Below are 27989 nucleotides of genomic sequence, written 5' to 3'. Positions count from 1 at the left end.
AGCGAGCCCCGGGCCGCCCTCGTATCGTATGTTCAGGTCCAAACGCTCAGGGCTGGTGCGGCGGCTTTGGAGGAGCCGCGTTATCCCGGAGAGGGACGGAGGAGATGGGAACGGCCAAAGCTCGGAGCGAAACGCGACGGCGGTGACGGCCGAGGGACAGCGCATGGCACAGCCGCGCCGGGCGCAGGAGGGCGAGGGCCGCCCGGTGCGCTGCTGCCTGTTCGCGGAGCGGCCCGGCCCCGAGCCGCCGCCTCCTCCTCCACCTCCTCCTCCTCCCGGCGGCGCCTCTCCCCCCGGGCCGGGCGGAGGCGAAGCGCGGTCGCGGTTGGTGCTGCTGGAGCGGGAGCTGAAGGCCGTCACCTACGCGCTGCTGAAGCGGCTGAAGGAGCGCTCCCTGCACAGCCTGCTGCAGGCGGTGGAGTCGCGCGGCGGCACTCCGGGCGGCTGCGTGTTGGTGGCCCGCGGGGAGCTGCGCCTGGGGGGCGGCCAGGCGGCCCCCCCACACCTGCTGCTGGGGAAGCTGTTCCGCTGGCCCGACCTGCAGCACCCCGCCGAGCTGAAGGCCCTGTGCGAATGTCAGAGCTTCGGGGCGGCCGACGGCCCCACCGTGTGCTGCAATCCGTACCACTTCAGCCGGCTCTGTGGGCCAGGTGAGCGCCGGGCCGGGGGGTTGAGCGTGGATTCCCGTCCGTTTGGGGTCTGGGAACGTCGCCACGTGCGGGCGTTGGGAGACGATGCCCCGTTTAGGACCGTAGGAGATGGCTTCTCCCTCCCCCCCACCCCGTTTGGGGCCGTGCAGACGGGGTTCTTCTGCTTCTCTTTGGGGCTGGGGGAGATGTGGGGCCAGGGGAGTGGGGGTACCCTGTTTGGGCTTTGGGCTCATGGGGAGAGAATGTCCCGTTTGGAGCTTGGGGAGATGGGAGATAGGAGGACCTCTTTTTTTCTCTGTCTGGAACTGGAGGGACCCCAGTCTAGGGACCTGCAGAAGCTGTCCCCGAGTTTGGGACCGGGGGAGGTGTGTTGTCCGATTTGGGGTTTGGTTTGGGTACCTGGGGGAGACGGGCGTCCCCCATGTTTGAGGTAAGGGAGATGAAGCTTCTCTGTTCGGCAATGTGGGGCATTCTCCATATGGGAAGAAGATGCCCCGTTTGGGCCTGGAGGAGATGAGGTTTCCCGGTTTGGGGACATGGAGAGCGGAGCCCTCCCCGTTCGGGGCTGGGGCACTCGGGAGGGACTCCCCACGTTTGGTGCTGGAGGAGTTGCAGTCCCTCCGGTTCGGGGCTGGGAGAAATGCGGAGGGGGTCCCCAAACGCGGGGATGAAGGAAGTGGAGTCCCCGCTCTCCGGGGCGATGCTCGGGGCTCGCAGGGACCCGGCTGCGGTCGGGGAATGCCTTACACGAGCTGGGTTCCCAGCACTACTTTTTCTTCCTGGAGAGAAGGAAAAAAAAAAAAAAAAAAAAAAAAAAAAAAAAAAAAATCCTTTGTTTCGTCCTTTTTAATTCTACATTCCTTTTTTTCCCTTCCCTTCTTCCCCTTTTCCCCCCCTCCCCCCGGGTTCCCCCGCCATGCGAGGCCGCCCCCCGCCGCCCGCCCGCCGCCGGCGCCAGCCTGGCTCCCGCCTGGCTCCGCTTATCGCGCCCGGGCGGTCCCCGCCGCGCCTTAAAGCCGCAGCGCCCCGGGGCCGTGGGGCCGCCGCTCGGCCCTGCGTGGGGCTCCGCTTTTAATCAACTTCTCTTTTTTTTTTTTTTCCCCCTCATATTAACACCCCCGGAGGACCTTCCTCCGTGTCCCTTTTTTTTTCTTTTTTTTTTTTTCCTAATTTTTTTTTTTTTTATTTTTCCAATGCTCCTGTTCTGCACCACTTGCTTGAAAGAAAGTTCTGTGCTCCCCCGGAGCAGTGGTGCTACTTCGACTTCGGCAGCCGCCAAACTTTCCAAGCCGCTTTCCTGTAGCAGTTGCTGCCTGGTGCCCCGTATGTGGTGCAGCAAGCAGAGCTTTTGCTGCATCCGCTTTTTGGGGGGCTGTTGAGCCTTCGCAAGCAGAGCACCTTGCAGCCCGCAGGGTTCTCAGTGCATGGCCCAGGAGGAGTGCGGTGTTTTTGGGAAGCAGTAGGTGGCTGCAGAGCAGCGCAGGGGGATGCTGAGGTCGTTTTTAGGGCTGTAACTCAGGGAGCAGCGACTGCATGGAGGGGTCGGTGTTCTGAGCTGCGCTAAAAGCAGTGTGTGCACAGTGCTGATGCCCGCACACAGCTCAGGTGACTGCATCTCAGCAAGTTACAGTTGTGGAAATAAAAACGCTGGAGGACCTTGACCCTGTGCACAGCCCCAACTTGCACCTCACAGCCCCGGCAGCAGCAGCAGCAGCCCAGCTCAGCACAGCGCTGCTCCCTGCAGTGCATGGCAACACAGCACTGCTGCTCGGCGCCGGGCCGTGCGTGGGGCAGCCCCATTGAGCAGGGCTGTGGGGTGGGACGCGGCGGGGGCACCTCGGGGCTCAGAGGGCTTCACTCGTGGCCCAGCCGCAGTGCTAACGCAGAGCTCTGTTTTCCCAGAGTCTCCGCCACCTCCCTACTCCCGGCTGTCTCCTAACGACGAGCAAAAGCCACTGGGTAAGTGCGGCGCAGGGACGGCCCCGCGTGGTTGGGCTGTTGGGGCTGCTCCTTGTTCCTGGGCAGGCGTCAGCTGATGAGCTTTGTGAAATTAATGAACGCCGTTTATCATAGCAAATTGCCGTGCCGACGCACGCACATTTTCCAAAATAAGACGCAGCGCTATTTTTAATGAAGGCGTAATGAGAGGTTGTGGCACAGCGCGGTGTCTGCTGCCCTTCCTGCTGCAGGGCTGGGATGGGGGCTCTTTGCAGGCAGAGCTGGGCGAGTTTGGGAGGGCGTTTTGCTTTTGCAGATTTAAAATAATAAATGAAAGCAGTCGGGGTGGGCAGGCTGGGCCAATGGCAGAGGGTGCCTGCAGTGCTGCTGTATGATGCTCTCCTGCTTGGGGTGCGTGCAGCCCTGCTGCTTCTTGGCCCTGTGTGCTCTGTGCCCATCTCTTGCTGCAGTAAATCAGAAGCAAAGGGCCCAGGGTTTGCATACAGGGTGCAGGGCTGGGCCCCTTGTCAGGACGTGCGAGGGATATGGGAGTGCAATAGGGGAGCGATGGCTGTTGGTTAGGACTGGGGGGGAGAAGAAGAAAAGGGGGGAAAAAGAGGCCCTCATCCCTCCCTGCTTCCCCCCCCCTTCTGAGTTAATTCCCTGCAGGAGTCGCTTGGGATAGATGGGGGGAGTGCCACTTGCTTTGTTAGAACAACAGCCGGGGTTGGTGGTGTGCTCTGCAGGCTGCAGGGCTGGGAAAATAATGGTTAATCTTTGAGCAAACAGTTGAGCACTTAATTAGAGGGGTGTAAGCAAGAGAGAATAACAAAGACTCTTAACTTGTTAAAACAAAGTTTCCTTCGCTTCAGCAAAGAGGAAGGAAGGAAGGAAGCAAGAATAAACAGCTTCAAGAATTTTAATGGTGATAATTAAGTATAGTAACTATGAATTGTTTAGAGGCTTAATGTAACCTTATCCAGTAAGCACCAAGTTCCTACTTGTTGGATCAGCCCCACTGCAGTTCTGTCTGTGGTTGGGGCAGTCGGGGCATTGCTGTGTGCGTTGTGGGGCTGTGGGGGCTGTGGGGTCAAGGGCTGCTGAGCACAGGAGTACTAAAAGGGTTCCATTTGGGTTTGTTTCTTTGCAGATCTCTCGGATTCCACGTTGTCTTACACTGAAACGGAGGCGACGAACTCACCCAACGTCACGCCCGGGGAGTTCTCAGGTTGGCAGATTGTGTGCTCTGTGCCCGTGGGTGCTGTGTTCTTGGGGTGCTCCTTGCTATGAACGAGGGAAGAAGGAGGGGCGGTTGTTCAGAGCCCACGTGCTGCGATGGTGCTGGGGACATCTGTGTGTCGCTGATGTGGTGGCAGCAGCAGATGGCACTGCTGTGGTTGTGCACGTGGTTACAGTGGGATGTGATGGTTTCCACGGTCTTTCCAATCATCGTGATCCTGTGATTGTACGTGGCTGGCGTGATGTTACCTGCAGCAGTTCAGGTTGCTGGGTTGGGTCCCACACTGTGACACCCAGAGCTGGATTTGCCCTCCTGCTGTGCCCTGGGGCTGTGGCTGTCACTGGAGTCTGGTGGCACCTGGGTGGACGTCGGTGCTGCTGCGTACAGTGGACAGCCAGGAGGGACCCGCTGTGGGGTCAGCGCCCATCCGTGTGCCAGAGGTTTGGTTTGGGGCAGAGCTGAGGTCGGGATGCTGATGTGCATGGGGTTGCTCAAGCAGATGGCACTGCTGCGTTGCTGTGTGGAGCACCAAAGCAACATGGCGTGGTGCATCCCTGCATCACGGCACATTTCCCATGGGGGTTTCTCAGCGTCTCCCCATAAGGGCCCCCATTGCAGTGTGTGTGACGGTTGCGTGCTCGGCACAGCCCGCAGCTTTTGTTGTAACCTGATCAGAGCCATTAATGACAGCGGCGGAGTTCTAAAAGCAGAAGTTCCTGAGGATGTCATGGTTTAGCTCCCATGGCCGCTGAGCTCTTTATGGGACATCTGGTGGGTTTTGGGGAGAGAGGAGAGATTTTTAACTTGACTTGAACAATGCAATGATAACATGTGACCAGGACCGTATGAAACCAGATCCCTGCTCTCCCCCGGTGTACTTCCAAATGGTGCAGCTTTTAATAAGAGTCTGGGGCTGCCTGATTTATTTGTCCCCAGTGCTCTGATTGCTGAAAGAGGATAAGAGCTGAGCCAGAGTTAACCCGTGCGTGTCATTGCCAGGGGGAATGAACCTGTTGGGTGCAGGCGTGGTGCTGTGCTCCTGCGTTGGTTCTCCTTGGGTCAGTGATGTGGGCACGTGGCCCTCAGTGTGCAGCGAGGGAACCAAAAGTGCGTTTGAACTCAGGTTCCAAAAAAAGGTGAATTTTGGACCTGGCACGAGGCTGCTGCTATTTATTGCTCCAGCTTTGATCATCAAAAAGGCTTTTCCTACAAAAACCACAGAGTTCAGTTTTGGATAACAAAGAGCCTCATTCTCTGACTCGTTTACTTGATGAACTCTGAGGCAGGAAGTGTTAGCCTGAAAAAAGCTCATCTCAGTGATGTGTGGAGGAGTTAAAGGTTGCTCTTTTTGAAGTAGACTTTCTCAGGGCTATTATGCTGCTCTTAAAACCTGGATGAGCTGTCAGTGAGCTGCTGGGGTGGGACTGGGTGGTTCTGAGCATGGGTGGTGTCCCCAGGTGTGCCATGGTCCTCAACTTTGAGGTCTGCCAAGCAGTGCTGGTGCTGCAGGCACTCGGGGGTGGATCCCCAATTTCCCAGCCTTGAGGTTGGTGGTGTCACACCAGAGCAGTTCCAGCCCATCCCTGGGGACACACTGGGACTGATTTGGGTGTGCTCATGGGACAGACCTGCAGGAGGAACGCTGGTTTATGGAGGGGGTTCAGTGGGCAGACTGGGGACAGCAGGGCACTGCTGGTGGCAGCTCTGTGCCATTGTCACGCTGGGGGACACTGCAGCCCTACATGACCTTTTTAAAGACCATGGAGGATCTCCAGTGTGCAGGATCACTGTGCATTCCTGGTGGGCTCAGCCCCACACATCTGTAAAGATACCAGATGTTGGTATCTTGCCACGTCAGTCGTGGTGACACTGAGTTCTGCAGCAGGAGGTGCAATGGCAGTGCTGTGGGATGCAGTCCCTGTTGGCCGTGGTGCAGGGCAGAGTGACTCCTTTGGAGGCTCTGCAAGCTGATGGAAGCATTGGGGCATTGGTGTTCCTTGAGAGAAATGGGGAGAGTAGAGAGCACTGCAGAGCGGTTTGGAATCAGTTTGTTCAGCCTCTTGAAGAGTTTCAGCCCCATGGGACAGGCTGGTAGTGTCAGTAGGGTGAATTGAGGAGGGGGAGGGGAGCGGCGTGGTGGGGAGAGAAAGAGCCAGGACTGAGTGGGTCAGAACTCTTCAGCATCTCTTGTGCCCAAGGCTTGGGAGGCCAGAGAGCTGCATGGATGGCAGTGGGACACGGGGCTGTCCCCTGGGTGGCTATGGAGGGGGCAGTGCAGGGTTTTCCTGCTCCCAGCAGTGTGTAGGATGAGCTCAAGGAAACATATTTTCAAACCCACTGAATGGAGAAAGTGAACGTCGCTCTTCCTCTCTCCCCAGAAATAACAGGCTGCGAGGATTTATGCTAACAAGGAAATTTATGAAGATCCTCTGTGTTAGGAATAGGAAAGAGGAAAAAAAAAAAAAAAAAAAAAAAAAGCCTATAAATATGTAAGGCGGATGTGTGTGGAAACTGGGCAAACACTGCCCTTTCCAGGCTGGGGGAGGGACAGTGCCATTACCATTCAGAGAAGAGGTGAGATTTTTCCCATGGCGGCTTCTGCTTTGGGACGCTGGTGGGGAGCAGGCGCTGGGCTCAGCTCCTCCTGCCCCCATTCTGCTAAAGGCAGAGCTGGGCGTATCTGCATGGGCAGAGTAATCGCAGACAGATGTTTGTTTGGGCCAGCAGTGCTTTTGGTTTCCTTTTTCTTTCCTATTTAACTGCAGGCTCGCTGGCGTGTCTGACGCGGAGCAGTCTGTAACAATCAGGGTTTGGCGAAAAGCTTCCCTCGGCGGAGCAGCGCGCGCGTTGCCAAGAGCTACTTCTTTGATGCAAAAAAATACATCCTGGAGGTGCTTTGTCAGATGTTTTTATATTAAACATTTTTCCTCCATACTTTTAGTTTGCCAACGGGAAATAAAAGCGCATCTATTTTCCAATGTGCTTTGGAGAGGAGTTGGGGGGGAGGTTTCTCCGCGCGCTGCTGTGGATGCTCTGGTGCGGTGCAGCATCTTTTCCTGCATGCCACCTCCTGTGCTTCTGTCTTGCTCGTGGGGATTGGGGAGCTCAGAGAAATGTCCTTCCTGGGGAGGAGATGTGAAGGTGGATGGTCCCATAGCCGGGTGGGCTTCTCTGGATGCGAGGATGATGGCTGTGTTTCCTCCACCCACCACAGGGCCAAAAACACTGGGATTTCCCAAATGTTTCCATGGAGGCTGTGGTTGACCCATTGGAAAAGCATTTAGTCTGTTCTCTACAGTGCCTGACCCTGTGTGCCCTGCATCCCACGTGGAGGATGCAATTCCAGCGATGGCCATACAGCTCTGGAGGGGTTTTTGGGGCAAGCAACAACCTGTGGGGTTGTGAGCTTGCAGTGCAAGGGTTTTAGTCCTCAAACTGGGAGCTGAGCCAGGTTGACCACATGTGTGGGGAAATGAGTTTTGTGGAGGTTGAGGGAGCTCTGGACAGTTGGCTGCAGGTGGAAAAAGGAATTTGGGTGCAAAGAAAGGGCAGTTTTATCAGCAAGAAAGGGTTGTTCTTGGGGTTTGCAGAGTGATAATGCCCCAGCCTCCCAAAATGTCATGGGAGTTGACTGCAGGGCTGGAAGCGATGTGCCAGTGATGCCTCAGGTAAATGGGGATTGCAAAGCTGGAATCTGCCTCTTGGCTTGCTTCCCTTGGAGTAGCATCCTTCCTCTTATATAGAATGGCCTGTGGTTGAAAAGGACCACAATGCTCATCCAGTTTCAACCCCCCTGCTATGTGCAGAGACTCAACCAGCAGACCAGGCTACCCAGAGCCACATCCAGCCTGTCCTTGAATGCCTCACGGATGGGGCATCCACAGCCTCCTTGGGCAACATGTTCCAGTGCGTCTCCACCCTCTGTGTGAAGAATTTCCTTCTAATATCCAACCTAAACCTCCCCTCTCTCAGTTTAAAACCATTCCCCCTTGTCCTATCATCCACCCTCGTAAACAGCCATTCCCCCTCCTCTTCTGCTGTTCCTGCATCAACCCTCCAGCACAGCACTTGGAAAAGCGTGGATGGTTGGAGGTGTGACTGTTCCAGAAGAAAGGCAGAAGAAGGGAACGGCCGGAGCCTGTGTACTGCACCACGTGTGGAAGGAGGGCAGTCTCATCTGTGTTGGGCCTCATGCGTAACGCAGGGACTACGGCTGCACTGAAATTTGTGTGCATACAACTCCCTGGGACCTAAAGAGTATTCCTTGCAGTGGAGCCAGGAGGGTGCTGTGGAGTGAATGCGCAGGAGTGGAGACATCCTGCATCACCCTGATCCCAATGGGGATCTGAGGCGCGCTGAGATGCTGTGAGGTGAACCCAGGGGAGCTGCTCCCACCTTGCAGCAGGGAGCAGTCTGCAGGGTGACAGCACCAGAGCAGCGTTTTGCTGGGAGCATTGCATTGGATTTTGCATTTCACGCCGCTGTTTGCAGGGGAGGGATGTGCATTTCTCCTCCTGCCCTTACCTGGACTGGGCTGGCTGTGAGCTGCTGGCGGGGCCATTTCTGCATGCAAGCACTTGGAGCGAGCGCAGCGCCTGATAAAATGTGTTTTTGTCTGTGGTTCGTGAGTGGTTGTGATGTTTGGCCTTGAATCACAGAGTAATCACAGCCTTCACTTCTCCGAGCGCATAAGCATCGCACTTTAAAAAAAAAAAAAAAAAAAAAAAAAAAAGGAAAAAGAAGAAGAAAAAAAGAAAAAAACATCAGGAAGTGACTGAGTTACTTAAAAGTAAATTAGTTTAATCTTTGTAGCCAAAACACCACATTCCTGCAGCCTATTAGGAGCGGTGTACGGCTTTCTAGGTAGTAAAAGTGCCTTTGATGTAGCTCCGGTTGTGTCTCTGGGCAGAGCCTATCTGATGGTACGGCTTTGTTTGAACTGTGCTGCTGCAAGGGGCTTGCAGAATCCTGGACACAGAGTATTTATGGCCTTTGAAAGCAGCGAATGTTTTGAAGGGGAATTTTGGCTGCTGACGAGGACCTGTAGAGAGAGGCAGGCATTCACAGTTACAGTCATAGGTTTTTTTATTATTATTATTATTTTTTGCGTGGCTCTTTGATGAGCAAGAGGTGTTTATAGGCTTGATTCATAACCAAGTTGCGAACGTTTTCCACGGAAATAACTTATTAAATCCGCGGCGCTGAGCAAAGCAATTGAAGTCCGTGGGCTGTGTGTGCATCAAAGGCTGCTCCTGTCCTCCCTGCACTCCTGCCCTGCGCTGTGCCTCCGGAGGATGCTCGCAGCCAAGCAGGGGGCTTGGGGTGCCTGGCAGTGGGGGAAGGAGGAAAGGAGTTAGGGAAAACATTGGGGGAAACGTCACCTGTCCTTCAGAGCTGATGGGTAGACCTGCCTTGGTGGAATGCTGCTTGTTTTTGTGCTCAGAAGCAAGAAGCTGTTCCCTTCCTGCTCTCAGGCTGCAAGGTGCTGCTTGGCTGCTGTTGCCTATTTGGCCCTTTCCAGCTGTAGAAAGCCCAGCAGCAACGGTGCAGCTGTACTGCAGAGCCCAAAAACGCTGCAGGTCCTTTTCAGCTGGAGGTGGGAACCATCCCAGGGGTTACCAGACCCAAATTCCCTCACAGAACAAATCCTTCTGCCTTGCGCTTGGGTGCTGGGAGCAGCCTGGCTCTTCGTGATGGATGCCTCAGTCTGTAAAAGCCCGTGAACAAAGCCTGCCAACTAATAACGTTCCAATGGAGGCAAGAAAAGAATCACTGGAAGCTTCTGAATTTTACAGGAGTCCTTTCTGTTGGTGCTTGGATTTGGTAGATCTGCATTGGGCTGTGTGTCTTCGGAGCTGGTGCTTGCCCTGGGCACTCACATAGCTGCTGTTAGCTGGCATGTGGGGGCTAGAGGAGGAACTGGGGGAGATGTCCTACTGCAGAGCAGCCTCGGTGCTGCAGTGCCTGCATCCCATCATGGCAGCCCCATTGGGAACCTCATTGCTCCTTTGTGCACAGAGCTGTGGGGCTCCGGTGTTGGGCAGGACCTGGGGAAGGTTCGTCATTGAAGCACTGCAGAAAGGTCCCAGACACTGCTGCATCAGTTTTATCTCTATATCCCATTAAAAAGAGCAAAATGCACCAGCAGAAGGGCTGTTTTTCAGCTCTTTCCATTTATTAAGCTCTCGTTTGCTGAGATTTTTCCATTCAAGGAGCCAAAGAATGTTAAAGACTTTTTTTCCTAAAGAAGTTTTTCTAAAACTGCTTTACTCCTTTGTACATAGACCAACAGCAAATTGCATCGCTATTTAGTAAAGAACAAAATGCAGTTAGTGGTTTGCAGAGGAGGCAGGCATTGCCTGGGGGGCTGTGAGCACCCCTGGCTCTGCTGCATCCACACTGACCCCACACCATTGTGTCCTCATTCCCATGATGGCCGTGTCTGCCCCATGTGTGGAAATGAGATGTTTGTCAATGGGAGGTCAATGGAAACCATAGCAGAACTCTGCACAAAGGGAAATGGGGGTTTGTGCAATGCTTTGCCTTGCACTCAGTGCTGCGTGTTGCGTTAAGAATCTTCACGCTTGCAGAATGGAGACAAATGGGTAAGGAAAGGTGTTTTTTCACTAATTAAGCAGTAAGGAGGTGTTGTGTTCAAGTGCTGAGGATGCTTGGAGTATCACACAGGCATCAGTAGCTGTACCTGACGGGATGGTGTCCATAGCATCCTCCTCGTGGGCCAGACTGAGTGTTCCCAGTCCCATCTTCAGTACAGGTGGTGTGGTCCTGCTGGGGTTGGTTCATGTTGTTCTGACTCATCCAGAAAGTTACTTTTAAAGCCATGGGGATCCATCCTTGTGCTGTGCCACAGTGCAGGGAGCAGCTGCTGGTGGGGAGCTCTGGGTGTGTGTTCCCCTCCAGGTTTCTCAGGAGTGCTTTCTAAAATTAATTGCTGCCCAAAAAAAAAAAAAAAAAAAAAACAACTGAACTTTATGAATCAACTGGGAAGCCAGTAAAAATTAGCAATAATGAGCTCATTTTAATAGGAATGGGGCGGCTGCTCTGCTGGCTGCCAACCATTTCTGAGGCTGGCATGGTATTGGTGCGTGGGGTCCAGTGCAGGAATCTGATCTGAGGATGGTTTTGCAGCAGTGTGTGATAAAGGGGTTAGTGTGGTTAGATATAGGAAGAGTCTGCCCAGAGAAGTGTCCAAAGCCACTTGGAAGCATCCAAGACCAGATTGGATGGGGCTGTGGACAACCTGGTGTGGTGGGAGGTTTCTCTGCCCAGGGCAGGGTTTGGAACTGGATGGCTTTTAGGGTCCCTTCCAACCCAAACCTGAGGTTCTGAACTGGAGATGCTGCATCCTCTGGGGGACATGGAGAACCAAGGTTGTTTCCCACTGAGCAGATGATGCCTTGCATTTAGAACCAGGTACTGGCATAAATCCTTTTATTGTTTGATCTTCATGTACAGCAGGAGCTTCCCAACACAGGAATCCGTACTAGAATTTCACTCAGAGGCTTGCACAGCGCCGTTGGAAGCTGGTACCATCATTCCCCATGCTGCCCATTGACGGCTGCCTGGGAGCGTGTCCCAGCTCCTTTCGTCCCTGCCCCAAGGGTGTGCAGCCTTACCATGCAAAAAAGAGAGCAGCCCAGTTCCTGCTGTGCTGCACATCGCGTGTGATGTGAGCCAGGGGTCGGTGGAAACTTCCACTGTGGAGGAGATGAAGGAAATTCCTCTGCGAGTACAAAGTAAGGTAAAGATCCTATGTGTGCCGTGAGTTGCTTTTCCCCCCATTGTTGAGCTATTTTAATGAAAGGGAAATGTCAGCAAAAGCGTGTTTTGAGAAAAATAAAAGAAGTGCCACTTGCACGTCGCTGGATTTGGAATAAGAGTGCTGTGGGCAGCATCTTCACTGCTGAAACAGGAACAATCTGAGCCTTTGGTCGTGTGCAGCTGATTACAGCCACCTGTGTTGAAGTGCCTCTCCTACCTGCAGTCATCTGTGCGGGCCTTTGGAGCTGGATTGTGTTGAGCTGCGATGGAATGGATCTGTTCATTGAGGCTTTTAAGGCTTAAGGTCTTTGCGAATGAGTTTTGCTTTTGCTGTGCTGAGTCCGATGGCATAAAAAGCCTTCAGTATGGGTCTGTCTGAAGGGTTTTGCTTTAGAGACTGCCCAGTGAGGTTGTGGATGCTCCATCCATGGATGCATTCAAGGCCAGGCTGGCTGTGGCTCTGGGCAGCCTGATCTGGTGGTTGGCAACCTTGCACATAGCAGGGGGTTGAAACTGGATGATTGTTGTGGTCCTTTTCAACCCAGGCCATTCTGTGATTCTATGAAGTGCTGTCTGCCCACTTCATTGAGACCTGCAGGGAGGGAGAGCTGAGCTCGGGTTTGGTATGAGGCAGCTGGATGCCCTGCACTTTTTCCTTCTGGAACACAGTGTCTGCAGAGGGGTAATACAGAGTACTACTGGTGCCCAGGGCTCCCCAGCCTGCCCTGGGCACAGGGGGATGCTCATAGACTTCATGCAAGCAAGTACATGCAGATGTATGTTGATGTATAGCCAGCTTTTGATTATTCCAGGCAGGACGTGCATACAAAACTGGGCTTACAGTGTGGAGATGAACAGGTCATGAGGTGCTTGTGGCTGGCAGTGCCCTGCAAGTGCTTCTGCATCAATCTCAACTCTTTCCCAGCCTTCTGCCCTGTTCTTGCAGTATCCAGCCCCTGGCTGCAGTCTTCCATTCCTGCTGGGCTAATTTCAGACAGCTGCAGCCACCTTTGACACAGCCATCAGGATGGCTCTGGTCCTGAATCCATTCCCTTCTGACCCCCCTCTGTTTCCTATTTAGTAAGCTCTGTGCTGTTTGAGTTAGGAGCTGGTGGGTTTTGTGCTGTTGGTGGTAAATGCCATTTTTGTAGTGGAAGCACAACCAGCTCACATCGTTGCATCTTGCCCTCAGCCCCTGCTTCTCCTTCTGTTGGCCTCTAGGAATTTTGCAGACCTGGGTCATGTGGATTGTAGCTTGAAATGATCCCTGGAATATCCCATTGCCCTCTGAGTGCTCGGGGGGCATGCGTGGCAGAAAAAGAGTGGGTTTTAAAGGGGGTTTTCTTTTTTGCTTTCATGATAGAATTACAAGCAAAAAAGGACAGAGGCTGCCAACGTGGGGTTGCTCTCAGCCCTCTTGCTTGCTTTGAAAACTGGAGTATGTTGCTTGAGCTGTCTTAAAGGAAATCCACATTTCCATTTAGCTGCCCTGAATGGAAATGCTGTCGTCCTCTGTTTTAAACCGTTGGTGACTTCTTGGAGTATTTCTAATCTAAGTTTACAACAGACGTGCCCACATTTATTCTGGGTCTCTCCCAGTTGCTCTTTTCTTTAGGATCTGCAGTGCAGGGTAGGCAGTGAGCTTGAGGGCAATGCAAGGCACACAGCAAGTCCTGCTGGGTGGGGATGTTGCTTTTCAAACCGAAGTTTTTGGCCATTTTTTGGCCATTGGTCATGTGAGCATCTGAAAGCTTCCCCAGCATCAGGATGTGCTTGCCTTTGTCATTCTGCAGGCATTGAAATGCAGTGGCCAAAATTTCCGTGTCTGGGCTCTTCTCTTTGATGTAATTGCATTGTTAGGGGGAATTGCACGGGGAATTTGGGCTTGTTGGAGGTGTTCTGTGCTGCTGATGGTGAATGTTGGATGACGCAGGCTTCCTCTGTAGCTGGTGGAGCAGCCAGTAGCTCCTAAAGCAGATGGTATGAGGGCAGCAAACAGTCTCAGCTCCGAGTTAGAGCTGTCTAAATAGAACTTGTGAAGTCAGTTGAGTTCCTTTGCATTTCTGGACGGTATTTTGGACAGAAGCTGCCCACCTTTGTGTGCAGTGAGGAAGAATTTTTTTCACAAAAGGAGGAAAATAGGATGGTGATGGGAGAATGAGTACAGGTAGCACACAGCTCCGTTCATGGTGAGCTCCGTGCTGTCCTGAGAGAGCTGTAGAGAGCAGTTTGCCTCCTATAGCAGTGGTCACTGAGGGCGCTGGGGTGGGGAGAGAAATAAAAGCCAGCAGTGCTTCTAGAAATGCCAGGAATGTGAAAATGTTTAAATGATTTAGTAGGAGAAAACTTTTATTTAAACACTGAATCGAAGAGCACCCTTTCATCTTTAAACCATCAGTGTTTGAACTTCCATCCAAGTTTTTTTTTGTTGTTTTTTTTTCCGGGCTTTCTTTGCACTTTGTCATCTGTGACACAAAGCTGTGCTTCGCAATGCCAGTAAACTTCCAGGTCCCCGTTTCCATTTGTTGCCATTGCCTCAGACACACCTAAATGACAGCAAAGGAGAACTGCTACGTGTGTTGGTTAGTTGAGAAGATCCACATTTATTGGTAGAATGTCAGGTAGAAACCACCGTGTCCAAGCAAAGCTCATAAAACTGCACTGAGTTTCCATATGGGAACCACCCTGAGTACGGATGCGTCAGTCGGCGTGATGCTGTTTTTCCATCACAAGGGAACACTCACCTGCGAGGAGGCATCTCAGGTGCTGTGTGTGCAGAAGCCAATGGGCAGAAATTTGGCTTTGGGTTGAAGCTGCCACACAACTGTAAATTGTTTTGTTAGGGGTTATGTGTAGTGCAGCACATAGGCATGCTCTGTTTGAGGGTGAAGGTAATTATTTCCTCCTCGTTCTGGTGCTGGGAAGACCCTGAGCTCCGTGGGCCCTCCATCCCAGCAGCATCCTAGCTGTGCCCACAGTGCAGTTTTAGCATGGGAGATGTCCATGTTTGTGTTCTGAAACATCCCAGCATGTGCCATGCCGATGGCGTGCCGTGCTGCGCTGCTGAGATTTACGCTTCCTAAGTACATTGTAAAAATCTTATAAAGTAGCTTAAATATTTACAGAACAAGCATTTAAGGAAATTCTGTTATGTCTCTGAAGGAGCTGCTGCTGTTGCATTGGGCCCATCAGACCACAGCCATGTGCTTTTTTTTTTTTTGCTTTTTTTTTCTTTTTCTAATCGTCTGACCTCCAGGAATTTCTTCTCTTTTTTTTTTTCACTTCACTGTTTTTAAGCAGACAAACAACTGGAAATTCATGCACAGGAACCAATAAATAATGTTAATGGCCTGGCTTGCATCCTCCAAAGCCAGGAAATGTAGAAGGATGGCAGTGGGCTGGCCTGGCCTGGGCTGGGAGGAGGTGGTGGATGAGGAGTGGGCATTCCAAAGGGGTTCTGTGCCCAGGGAGTGCCCAGGGAGTGGGGACAGGGGCAGCCCAGGTGGGAAACTGCACTCCAGCAGCAGCTTTGGCTGTGGCTTGTAGACCTTGTGGCTGCAGGCTGCCATGGGGAGGAGGCTGTAGGGCCGTGATTGTAGAATCATAGAATGGCCTGGGTTGAAAAGGACCAAGATGATCATCGGGTTTCAACCCCCTGTTATATGCACCAACCATTAGACCAGGCTGCCCAGAGCCACATCCAGCCTGGCCTTAAATGCCTCCAGGGATGGGGCATCCACGGCCTCCTTGAATGGATGATGGAGCTGTAGGGCCGTGATGGAGGTGTAGGCTGCCATGAGGCATCCTCTTCTCAGGGCTGAATAAACCAAGGGACCTCAGCTGCTCCTCACGTGCCTTGCCCTCCAGATCCTTCCCCATCTTTATTGCCTTTCCTTCGGAAGCTTTCTCATAGCTTTCCGTCCTCCCTACATTGCAGCACCCAAACCAGGTGCAGTGCCCTGGGCTGGGCTGCCCCAGGCAGAGCAGAGCTGGATCACACTGGGCCATGCCCTGGGGCAGGCTCTGTAGCACTCAGCTCCCTGCCTGCTTTGCCTTGCAGTTTCCCCATGGTGCATGTTCCTTTTGCCATCAGATTGCATTATTCGGTGCAGTTGAGCAGTGCTGCCCCTTTCATCCTAGCCCTGGTGCTGGCAGCTCCTCACGGGTGCTCCCCAGCAGCACTTCCCAAGATGCACATTTCATTTATTTGCCTCCTGCTTGCACAGCAAACGGATGTTTAGACCCAAAAGGAAATCAGGTCGCTGCTTTCTGGGCTCCGTGTGCAGCAAACAGCCCTTCAAAATAACTGCAGCCTCACCATGCCAGGAAAAACAGCAGAGCCAAAATGTTGCAAGAAAAGAATTGTGCCTTCTGTGAAAGCTCTTGTCTTTTGCTCCAACTCTGCCTATCGGGCCTGTTGTTCCTAGGTTTTGTTTTGAGACTTTTAGCCCCGTGAGCTGTTATTTTCAGAGCAGAGGGGCTCAGCGTGCACTGGATGCCACGTTTTGCCAGTTGCTGTTATGTGGCCAGGTTAATTCCTTGGACGTGGGAGCTTTTGGGTGGGACATTTGATTTCTCCCTGTCAATGCTTGGATTGGTGCCATGCTGGGGTCACATTGGGCGAGGTGAACCTGAGACCCCCAGGTCCCCGCAGGGCTCCCTCTCACAGGGGATTTTTTTTGGCCAGAGCTGTGGGAAGAGCACAGCCTATCCCAAGTGAGTCACCCCGGGCAGGAAAGGCGCTTGGCAGGTTTGGAAAAGTGGCCGGGAGGGCAAGCGATGCCCCTGCCTGCTCCAGCATCCTGAACCACTGGTACCCAGCATGGGGTGGGTGCTGGCCCCAAAGGTACTGCTGAGGTGGGCAGCAGAGGCCTCGCTTTTAAACGTTGTTTTTTTCCTCCCTTTGGAAATGCAGCCTTTTGCAGTCATGCAGTCACAGTTAAAATAAGGTTTAAATTATGGGGCTGGCTGTGGCTTTTTCCCTTTCTTTCAGAATTTTTGCCAACTTGCAATTTACTTAATGAAATCCTGCTATTTCGTTTAACGGGGATATTTTTTGCAGATGTTGATTTAACCCAGCTTTATAAAATATGTGAACTGTGCAGTTTCTTTCCTATTTTTAACAGTTTAAGGATTCGAGCACAGCAACACAACAGAATTTTTAGCGTCCATAGAGTGGTTTGTTTGTGCCATGCAAGGGCTGAGGTTTAAGGCTGAGGCTTCCCGTGTTGCTCCTCCCCATCACAAACAGTCTGAAGTGTTGCAATAATGAGCAAAACGATTCAAAGGAGGAAAGAGCTGAAAATCTGCTGCTCTGTGAATGCATTTCTGCAAAAGATCCAAGTCTGATTTTACGCTCTCATTCTTCAGGCGGTTTTGAGCCGGGGTTTCTTTACATCCAAGTGAATATTTTGTATAGATGAACTCCAGGGGAACAGAAGGAGCAATGAGTCTCTGCAGTGGTTGACAGGCTGTGTTTTTAATGCATTTCCCCCCAAAAGCCTCACTTTATAGCTCCATTTCCCCAGAGGGGAGAAGTATTCTGCATTCCTCCATTAGCACTAGGCTGAGTGTGGGGCGTGCATTCTTGAGCTCATTAACTATAATGAAGCACTCCCATGCACTGATAATCTCCCTGTCTTTGATTTACCAAACAGCCTGACCTGCTCTTTTTCTGTTTTTTCCCCTAAAATGAAGGTAATGGGGGTATCAGTGATAGTGGTGCTCGATGCAGCACACCCCTTCCACTGCAGCATCTCCTGGCCATGTTTGACCATTCAGAGGCAAGCAGGAGTATTAGGGTGGCTGGGATTCGTGCGGCAGGACAGGATTCATCCCACTGACTTGTGTGTATTTTGGTTGGTTTATTCTTTATTTATTTATATATATTATATATATATATATATATTTTTTTTTTAAAAGAAACTGTGGTTTTCTGTAACAAAAACAAGTCCTGCATGGTCAGGGAGGGTAATGAGAGTGAGTCACCTCCGCTCACCCTGCGCAAACCCTCGGTGAGGGATGGGACATCTGCGGGAGATGCCTTCGGGGACTCGGGGAGGCTCTCACTGTGCTGCTGCAATACTGCCAGCATTGTGGGTTTCATGACATGGGAGACAGGAGCAGCCCTGCTGCCTGGCCGCTGGGATGAGGGACCAGCACAGAGCGCAGATCCTGAGATGCTTGAGTCATTGTTTAGTCTTTGCTTGAAGTGGGAGCGAGAGCCTATGGATGCTGGCCACGAGCATGTTGGTGGAGCGAGCTGCTAACTGCAGGGAAGGGCTGGAATGGCCCCAGAAAATGTTTACACATCAATCCATGAAGCGGCTATCGGAAAATCTGGCTGTGTGGGTGCAGACACAACGCACGCAGCCCTCTGCACGTCCCTCCCTGCGCCAGCGTGTGGGTGAGGGAGGGCAGGAGCCGTCCGCATCGCCATTGCTTTGTGTTTATCTCCAGCAGATAACAGCCCCGGCACCTTCCTGGCAGGTTTTATCCCTCCAGCTTGCACACAGCAGAGGCTGTTTCCTTGCAAAACAGAGGCACCCTGGATCTTTCAGTTCTGCAGCAAAAAACTGTGAGAGGAGATGAGAGGAGAGGAGGCCCGGTCTGGTGAGGCTGGCTCAGCCAGCAAGGCTGGGAGCTTTATCTGGGGAAAGATCTTGGGCTTCGGCCAGTGAGAACAAAGCCTGAATTTCCATTCCACTCTCAGCCCCTGCCTGGTTCCCATATATGTAAGGGCACTGGAAAAAAAAAAGAAAGAAAAAAAAAACAGCAACCTATATAAAGGCTGCTGGGGGGAATTAAGAAGGTTGCAGGGAAGTGAAAACCAGAGCCCTTTTGAGGACAGAAGGTGGGGTGGGACGTGGGGCTCACAGCATCAGATTTTGAGGGAAAAACAGAGGTTTTTGTTCTCCCACTGTTCCTGGGTTGGGATCTGGGGGCTGTGCAGGGCCAAACGCTGCTTCCAGCAGCTCTTTCCCAGCCCATTGGGAGGAAAACACTTGGTTTGGCTTTTTTTCCATATCCCCAGTTTGCTTGCAGATGTCACAGTGATAGAGGTGGAGCGGACCGAGGCTGCACTCAAACTGCAGCACGGTTGCAGGCTCTTAAAATAAAGCCAGCAGTGATGTTTGCTTTGGTTTTGCTTTAGTTCTCCTCCATGGGAAGTATCCCCATTATTTCTGTTTCGGAAAAGTAGAAAAGCACGGCAAAGCTATTGCATTGGCATCTGGCTTTGTTTGCCACATCCCGTGCAAGAGTCCTGGCCCATAGATCTCATCTTGTTTGCATTTTGGGGGCCCAGAAGACCAAGCTTGGGGAACCATTGGGCTTTGACCTCCTGGAAAGAGCAGATTTTGGGAAGGGAAGGAGCTGAGCTGCAGTATAGGGCTGGTGATGGTGGGAGATGGATTTTGCCTGGTGTGACTTATGCAGGATGGCCACGTGTAGGCATCCATCAGTCAGAAAGAGGATCCAAAAAAACACCTTTCTTGAAAATATCCACTGGTTTTCTTCTTTAGACATAGAGTCATGGAATGGTTTAGGCTGGAAGGGACCTTAAAGATCATCGAGCTCCAATCTGCAATGTGTAATGGCAGAGGGTTGTGCATCCAGCATCCAGCACAGTCCTGCTGCTGTGCGGGTGCTGCAGGCATTATAGTGAGTGTGGGCAGTGGGAGGTTGGAGCATCCTCAGAGGCTCTCATTGCTCTAGTGCTTTCAGCACATCAGCATCCAGCTCCCCAAAGCAGCTCCATGACCCAATGCCACAGCTGTTGTGGCTGGAAAGCCCCTGGTTTGGTGCTGCTGGGAAGTGGGCAGCGCTCGGAACCGGTCATGGAGCTGTGGGCTCTGCCTGGGGGGCACAACAGAGGAAAGCTATTCCCATTTCTCTTCAGAGGAACCTAGTAATTAGTTCTTGCTTTTAAAGTGCTTTGAAGCTCTTGACTGAAACTGCTCCACAAGCAAAAACTATTATTATTCATGAACGCCCTTTTCCAGTCTGTTCTGTGGGATGCTCTGCGTTGCAGTAGTTTCCAGCTCTGTCTATAGAGTGGATGATTCTCCCTAGGAGCATTGCTGGGGATCTTTGAGAGCACCAGGAGCTGCTCTGACATTGCCAACCTCAAAGCCAGCAGCAGAAATGGGTTTGAAAGTAAGCGGAGCTCAGCAGCATTCAGGATCTGCCCAATTTGGCATCTGTGGTCATTTGAAGAAGAGGAAAACTTGCAAGTGCTGAAACCAAGAGTGAAAAAAGGGATTTTCTTTTCCCCATTTCTTTGTCACAGCCTCTCAGACCCTTTCCTACAAAAGGCTCTCAGGGTATGAGGCTTTTACCCTCATTTGAGCGCATTCTGTGCCTCACCCAGCAAAAGAAAAAGCCAGCCCCTACTGGGCAGGAGTGGAAAGGCTTTCAGCAAATGAATGATTGCGTGGGAGAGTGGGAGAGAGCAGCCCCTAAACCTGGGACTTCGCAGGGCTCGGACGTACCCAGGGCTGGCTTCCAAAAGAGGGGGGAACCTGAGCCAAATTTCAGCTGATGACAGGTCAGGTGCTTTCATAATTGGCAGCAACTGCAGGTGATTACGTTTTGGGCTGCTTTTGAGGAGGTATTTACATTGTTGTGCTAAGCCCTGCGTGCCAGGCACGGCGCGGCCACGTGCACAGCGCAGGAGCTGAGGTTACATTCGACCCAAAGAAATCACCACAGTGTCCCAAAACATTCCCTTCCGAAGTGATGCATAAAAACGTCAGTGAAAAAAAACACGAGTGGTGCTTCTAAATGGTGGATTTTGGGGTTTTCTTTTTGGTTTTTTTTTTTTTGCTTTTTAGTTTTTTTCACCTTTGGCTGAAAAGACCTTTGGAAACTGTGCAGGGAAGGTGGAAAATGGAAAAAAAAAAAAAACACCAACCTGTTGAAATACCTTAAAGCATAGTCTGGAGTGCATATTTAATGGACAGAGAGCATGCATCGGAGAGAAACCACTAGAGTTTAGCTTGAAAATAACCAATGATGCTTACAAATTTCAGGGCAGAACTAAACATGGCATGTGCTTTTCTTTGAAGGATAAGAAATTAGCATGAGCTGATGATTTTACAGAGTGGTTTCTTTTATGCAGAGAAAATTGTTTTCATCCCCATTCTTGGCATTGGCTCCTGTCCTGTGTTGCTTTTGTTTCTCGGGCTGCCATGGAAATGTCCCCCCTTCCCCCCAGCCCTCTCCACGCGCCTCATGCACTGGCTCCATTGCCCGCCAGACCCTATTTTTTGAACTAATTTAATTAATTAACCCAGCGCAAGTGTTCTTCTGAGTTAATCATCTGCTGGGTTAACGAATTAAATCGGCTCATGAAAGAGGCTGGGGGGCACCAAAGCTCTGGTCCAAGGTAAGGGCTGCAGGAGGAAGAGGACATCACCAGGACCTCCAGCTGGGGATGGAGGAGCTGGGACCCTTTTGGCCATGATGGTGGTGACACCGGATGAATCACGATAGCAGATCACACTCTTATTTTATTATGGGCGTAAACAAGGCTGAACCTCTGTATCTCTGCCAGCCTTGCAAACCAGCAGCCTGGCAGAGAGTTTGGTGGTTTTAACATAGGGAAGGTGTAGCATGCTGTCCCTGTATCTGTTGGCTGGAGACCTTTCCAGGGAGTGAGTTTGTCTTGGTTAAAGCTGGGATATTCAAGCACTCTTCAGTGATTCTGGACATGAAGGAGAAAGGTGCAGGAAGAAGCTGACAGCCATCCAACCTCCTTCTTCCATTCTGCTGCCCATTGTCTTCCAGTAGCTTCTTGACTCATCCAGAAAGGGATGGAGATGCTCTTGTTCTCATGTAGACTTCTGTTGGGGACAGACCTGCTGCCTCCATACCTCAGATGCTACAGAATCACCGTGGGATGGCTGCCTCCATCCATTTGCAGGTGGACTTTGGCCATCGCTTTACATACGTATGGTGGAGCCAACATTGGAGTGCTCCTGGGGGCTGATGAAGCAGCTGCTAGCCAAGACATGGAGCACGAAAAGTTGGGAAATTGTCTTCAGAATCCCACCCCAGTGATCCCAGCGAGGGATGGGCAGACAGGACAGTTGGCACAAGGGCTGTCCCAGCCTGGGCATCCTGTTCTGCTGCTGGCTGCAGCTGTGGGCTCGCAGGGGGCTGGGTGACACATTCCAGCTGAAACTTGTAAGGCTGAGGTATTTTAAGTATATTGGCTTAGCGAGAATGGTTGTGAGCTTTGCAGGGGCAGATTGACAATTAATTTTTTTTTTTTTTTTTTCTTTGCAGGGCCATAAAAATTCCATTTATGCTGTGGAAAGTTTTAACCTCTTCCTTACCCCAGGAGCTTGTTTCTAAGGGCATTAATCAGGGCTTTGAGCTGATGGCTCCCCAGTGAACTGTTAAAAGCTTTTTGGGAAATGTGTGTGTTCTTTGTACCAGGCTTTTTATCTGGACCTCGTTCACAGTGAGCCATCCTCCTGCCATGTGCTGGGCTACAAACATGCTCCTGGGCTGCAGGAAAGAAGGCTGAATTTGTATCTGATAGGGCTCATAAAAATGGTGGGAAGATCTTGGTCATTGGGCATCAGGTGTGCTTGAGCCATGGGGCCATGGGAGTGAGTGATTCAGGAGTGCTGCAGAGAGGTGGGATGTGAAGGTGGGACACGAGCAGAGTCCTACGACACGTGTGATTGTCCTGCTTCATCCCCTCAGCAGCCAGCTGGGCTTCTCCAGGTGCCCAGACATGCTTGGAGTCACCAGCATGTTTGGAGCTCGCAGAGAATTTTCTCTGCATGAGTTCCTCTCCTTGGGTGACCTGCCAGCATGTTTTGAACAAGCCGCAAACAAGATGCCGTGGAGGGGAGGCTGCTGCTCTTGGTGGGCTGTATTTGAAAAACCAACCTGTGTGATTCAGGGCTGTTCCATGAGGAATTGGTGTAAAAATAGGAATGTTGCTCAAAGCAGTAAGTGAACAGAATGCCATGGCGTGCTGCTGGGGTGGTACTTGGGGCCGCTGGGGCACCACATCCTTTTTGACCCCTCTTCTCTTATTTGCAGCCATGTATCATTGAGGCCCCGTTGTCACCAAGGGCTGACGCAGCAGGGTTGGTGGGTCAGTGTTTCAGTGGCTCACCTGCTCTGCCCATGGTTCCCATCCTGCCCTTAAGTGCAGCATCATGCAGTGGGCAGAGACTGCGCTGTGTTGTGTTGTGGAATAACCATCTTTCTGTTTTTCTCTTTTAACAAACTGCTTTGAATTGTCTGAGTGGCTTCATGTGCTGTCAAACGACAAACACCCCACACCTCCACTTATCTTCTTTACCTCCACGCTCAGCAGGGAGCAAGCGCAGCATTTGCTTTCTGCATGCCTTCTCCTACCTGGCTCCCATTTGCCTGAGACCATTTCCCCATGAAGTTCTGGTTTTGATTCCCCCGTCTCGCTTCCTATCTTGTTTTTTTAATCTCAGATTGTTTGAATTTCCTTCTGAATGTGCCTGCTGCAAGGCAGTGCTGCAACAGAGGAAATGGTGACTGGGAGGAACGAGCCCATGAGTAAACAAGAGCCAGAGTTTGAGTCTGTGCATGGGATCGATGGAGGTGGCTTTGATGGGGGAGATAGCCCTGACGCCAGCCAAAATGTAGCTGTGAGTTGGAGCTGCCTACAATGATAGTTGTTAGAAATGTGGTGTGTACCATCGAGGGAGGCACGGCAGGACTAAAATGTTTTTCTTTCTTCAAAAAGAGGGGCAACAAGCATGCCTCTGTTCCAGAGAAGGAGGAAAGAAAAAAAAAAAAAGTGTGTTTTCTAGTCTTTGCATAAAAGGCAGCGTGGAAAAAGAGGAGGAAAAATGGAATATTTATTTAAATTGCAGAGGGCTTGCTTTTCTGCCGGCCGCCCCTGCTGTCTGCTGAGTGGTAGCGGCTAATAGCTGGAGGGGAAACTAATACTTGGCAGCGGATAAGACACAGCACAGGCCCCCTTGTACGAGGGGCTTGCTAAAGTGCTTGCTTTATGTCAGGGCTGTAAGATGAGTTCATCTTCCCAGGGTTTGTTTGAGTGCACCAGGAGATAAAAGGAGGTGAGGAACCCAGCCCGGCACCAGGAGGGTCCTTGGGGCAGAGCTTCTCCAATGAGACCGAATGATTTCTTCTCAGAGTGTTTTATTTGTGCACTAATAAAGCATCTCATAGTTTAGATGCATTGAAGCACAAGGTATTAAAAGCCTTTCCCTGGTTTGAGCACGTGATGTATCAGCGTCTTTACCAAAATGTTTGCCAATTCCTGGAAAGCAGATGTGGCACTTTGGGGACACCCAAAGGCAGATGTTCCTGTAGCATAGATGCTGCTTTCCTCCTGCTTTGCTCTCCCCTACTGGGTACCTTAATTCACAAAACACCATGGGAACCACTGGGGTATGGTCTAGGGAGGGACATGTGGGGGTGGGGGAGGGTTGAGGTTGGACCTGGTGATCCTAGTGGTCCTTTCCAGCCTTAATGATTTTACAATTCTACTCCCCTAATTAATTCAACTGATGGGGAAACCTGAGTTTTGAAGTTACCTCATTCGTAAAGGAAAGGAAATTTGGAGACAAAGTGGGAGTTTCTAAAAAGTGGGGTGAGAAAAGAAGACCTCCCTACCTGATGGGCATGTGGGGCTCCATGGAGGCTGGGAGGTTAAGCAAATGCAGAGCTCAGTAATTGCTACCAGGCTTTGGGCCCCAGATGAAACGTTCCAAGCTCATCTGTGGCCCCTCCAGCAACACTTGGATGGAACAGCAGCAACATTTGGCATTTGGGAAGGGTTTGGGAGTGATACTTGGGGCAGCTCAGCTATCTTACGTTCCAACAGAAGGGTGATTGTGTTACGATGTACCTGCTGGTGAAATTTGGGTGCTCAGCACCTTTCCTGCCTGCTGTCCTGCTGTTCTCATCAGTTAGAAACTGTCGAATGTTTCAAAATGTGGGATTACTTGCTTTCTAAAGCACTTTGACATCTGCATGGTGGTAGACCAAGGGTTGCTACTGGTTTTCATCCATGCCAAGCTCTTCGTTTCAGAGGGTTGTGCAGATGTGGCCGAGGACAGTTTTGCTTCAGTCACGTTTAGCTCAGTAAGTCTGTTGGGGTCAGGTTTGTGATAATGCCATCAGTTTGGTAAATGTAGTTTTTGCAACTGCTGTAGAAGTGCTGCACAAAGACTCCAAAACCTTTTGTCACCAGATCTCAGTGCGTCACATGGGCGCAAGGAATCTGGTGTTTCCTAATCCAGAATTAGATGTGACTCTCCTCCTCTAAACCTCCTTGTTCCCGTGGCTGGTGCTTTGCAAGGCAGCATGATGTATTTTTGCAAGAGTCAGATACAGCCAGCACTGACGAGCATCAATTAATTGATGAGCATGGATATGACACATCGATCCTGCAGTTGCCAATCATTACCCTGTTGAGAGCATTGAGTTGTTCACTTGGGCAGCCAAAGATATCTGGGATGGAGAAGGAAATGATAGCTGTTATCTAAAGAGTAAGAAATAGGAAAAACCTTTGTGTTGGCTGATCTTTGTTGTAAGTAGAGGGCGGCGTTTGGAGGAAGTTATTGCAGCGTGGCAGTGAATGGTTTCCAGCCCCTTAGGGAAATGGGTGACCTGTCATTCCCTTATTGCTTTTTCACGTGTTATTGGTGCTTGGGTGCATCACTTTCTCAGGGGTGTTTTGATATTGAACCTCACTGTCCCTAAATAGAGCCCACCTGAAGCATGGTCCTCCTTTATCTTGGCCATCTCTGTAGGGCTTAGCTGCAGGGCACGCATTTTCCCATGGCCTCAGGAGGCACAGCACATCAGCTCCAGTATTAGGGGGCAGAGCTGATGTTTTTGTTCTGTGTGGCAGTTGGGCATAAATGCAAGTAAACTTTTCCCAGCGGGGCTGAAGTCTGTTACTGCTGCAAGATTTCTTTCCCAGTTCTGGAGATAGCACACATCAGAATGGGGCTGTTGGCACTCATATGGGGCTTTAAAAATAGTTGCAGCAGGCAGTGGGGAGAAAGAAGGGGGTCTGGCATTTTAGAGGAGGTTTGGACCGTATGGTGGGCTTGGTTGGGGACCATGAGCATTGCCCACGGCCAAGGGCATCCCGCCAGCTCTGCTGCCTCCTTGCTTGCCCAGTGACCCCACCTCCCTCCCCTTAAATTTGCACAGTTACAACTCAAGTTAAACTCTAACAAAGCCGCTTAATTCAAAGATCGCTAATGGGGAGGAGAGCCCATTACCCTCCAGGGGAATTTGAGCCTGAAAAGAAATGGGGCTGCGGGGATGTGCTTGAAATCCTGTGCGTCAATGGGGTCTCTGAAGCAAAATAATGGCATCACTCCACGTGTGAGTTAATCGGAGCTGATGGCACGGATGCAGAGGGGTCAGCAGGCCACAGGCGCGTGATATATTGTCAGGGAGCTTAATGCAGGGCTGGCTCATTGCAGAGCTCCTTGTTGAAATCCAAGAGCAATTTTCTTTTAACTGGAGGTGGGAGTGAGGCTAATGTCCAGCAAGAGGTTAATTCGCCCTCTCCGGAGCTGAGGTTCCCATGTTCCTTCCGGTGGCACCATAAATACAGCAGTGAGCTCTAAGCAGATTTCTGGCAATCTGTGTCCCTCCCATCTTCCTTGAACATAATTCCTAGAAAGAGAAGATATTTCTTGTTCTGGAGAGAATTTCAGTGGTTCTGTAGGATGACATATATAGTTCAGAGAAACTACTCCCCATTGGCATGAAATGCCTTCTCGAGTTTCATGCTCCCCGTGGGAACACTTGCATTGCTGTTGAAGAATATTGCATAGAGGAGATACTGCCAGGTCATTCATTGAGATATTTCATGGACATCTCCAGCATCATGGCTTGATGAGTGTTGGCCTTTGGAAATGAGGGTGTGGCACCATGGGATGCCATAAGAGCTTAGGGACCTGCCAGGCTCAGGGATGGCTGAGCCGTAGTGCAGCTGTTGGGGTGTCATGGCACTATGGGCCTTCGGTGCTGGAATCTCAGGGGGTGCTGGACACACTGGAACAGGTTGCCCAAGGAGGTCGTGGATGCTCCATCCCTGGAGGCATTCAAGGCCAGGCTGGATGTGGACCAGGGCAGCCTGGTCTGGTGGTTGGAGACCCTGCACACAGCAAGGGTTGAAACTGGATGAGCATTGTGCTCCTTTTCAACCCAGGCCATTCTATGAATTCTGTGAAAGGGGCAAGTCTTGAGTACATGGGGTTCTGAAATACGGAGGCAGGATTGAGCAGTAAATTAGACAGAAGGAAGTGTTGAGCTCCATGGGACCTGGAGAGCGGGCCACGACTTTGCTTGAGCCTTCCTTCCTGGTGGCATTTGCCATAATTTAATAAATAGAAGCTTTGGGTTACGGACAAGCTTTGGGTTAGGATGTTAGTTGATGACGAGCTTTGGGTTGAAGGACAAAAAGCCTTGAGCTGAACTCAAGTTCTGTTCATGTGTACAGAGCTTGTGGGTGGGAATAGCCATGCATTTGTCCTCAATGCCTGTCTAACTGAGGTGTTCAGAGCAAACCTGACCTGCGCTGTTCTTTCCCCACAGATGCCAGCACGTCGCCCGATGCCGTGAAGAGGAGCCATTGGTGCAACGTGGCCTACTGGGAGCACCGGACACGCGTCGGCCGCCTCTACACAGTGTACGAACAGTCTGTCAGTATATTTTATGACCTACCTCAAGGAAACGGCTTCTGCCTTGGACAGCTAAACCTGGAAAACAGGAGCGAGACTGTGAGAAGGACTCGAAGTAAAATCGGTTACGGGATTTTACTCAGCAAAGAACCGGACGGTGTGTGGGCTTACAATCGCAGCGAGCATCCCATCTTCGTCAACTCCCCGACACTGGACATCCCCAACTGTAGGACTTTGATCGTGCGCAAGGTGATGCCGGGCTATTCCATCAAGGTGTTTGACTACGAGAAGTCCTGCCTCTTGCAGCACACTGCAGAGCTGGATTATGCGGATGGGCCCTACGACCCCAACAGCGTGCGGATCAGCTTCGCCAAGGGCTGGGGGCCGTGTTACTCCAGACAGTTCATCACATCTTGCCCGTGTTGGCTGGAGATCTTGCTCAGTAACAATCGATAACAGTCAGCCTCTGACAAAAGGAAAACAAAAAAGAAAGACACAGACTATCCCAAATATCATCTACCTAGATTTAATATAAAGTTTTATATATTATATGAAAATATATATTATACTTGTAATTATGGAGTCATTTTTACAATGTAATTATTTATGTATGGTGCAATGTGTATATGGACAAAAAACAGAAAATGCACTTTGGCTTATATAATTCTTTCAATACAGATTTAAAGAAAAAAAAAATTATAC

At 51.2% G+C, this 27989-nt stretch overlaps 1 protein-coding gene across 1 annotated transcript; it reads left to right on the top strand.

Moving 5' to 3' along the window:
* Positions 1-28: 28 nt before the first annotated feature.
* SMAD6 (SMAD family member 6) lies at positions 29-27743 on the top strand (the record flags this gene model as incomplete). Its single annotated transcript, XM_079540888.1, has 4 exons — positions 29-650; positions 2553-2609; positions 3739-3816; positions 27202-27743. 4 exons carry the CDS (start codon positions 29-31, stop codon positions 27741-27743), a joined length of 1299 nt encoding a protein of 432 aa, XP_079397014.1.
* Between the last annotated feature and the right edge of the window lie 246 nt (positions 27744-27989).

Source organism: Tetrao urogallus (assembly GCF_951394365.1).
Source record: "Tetrao urogallus genome assembly, chromosome: 11".
NCBI classification, from domain to species: domain Eukaryota; kingdom Metazoa; phylum Chordata; class Aves; order Galliformes; family Phasianidae; genus Tetrao; species Tetrao urogallus.
The sequence above is the reverse complement of the archived record's forward strand: the minus strand, read 5'-3'. Positions and strand labels throughout refer to the sequence as shown.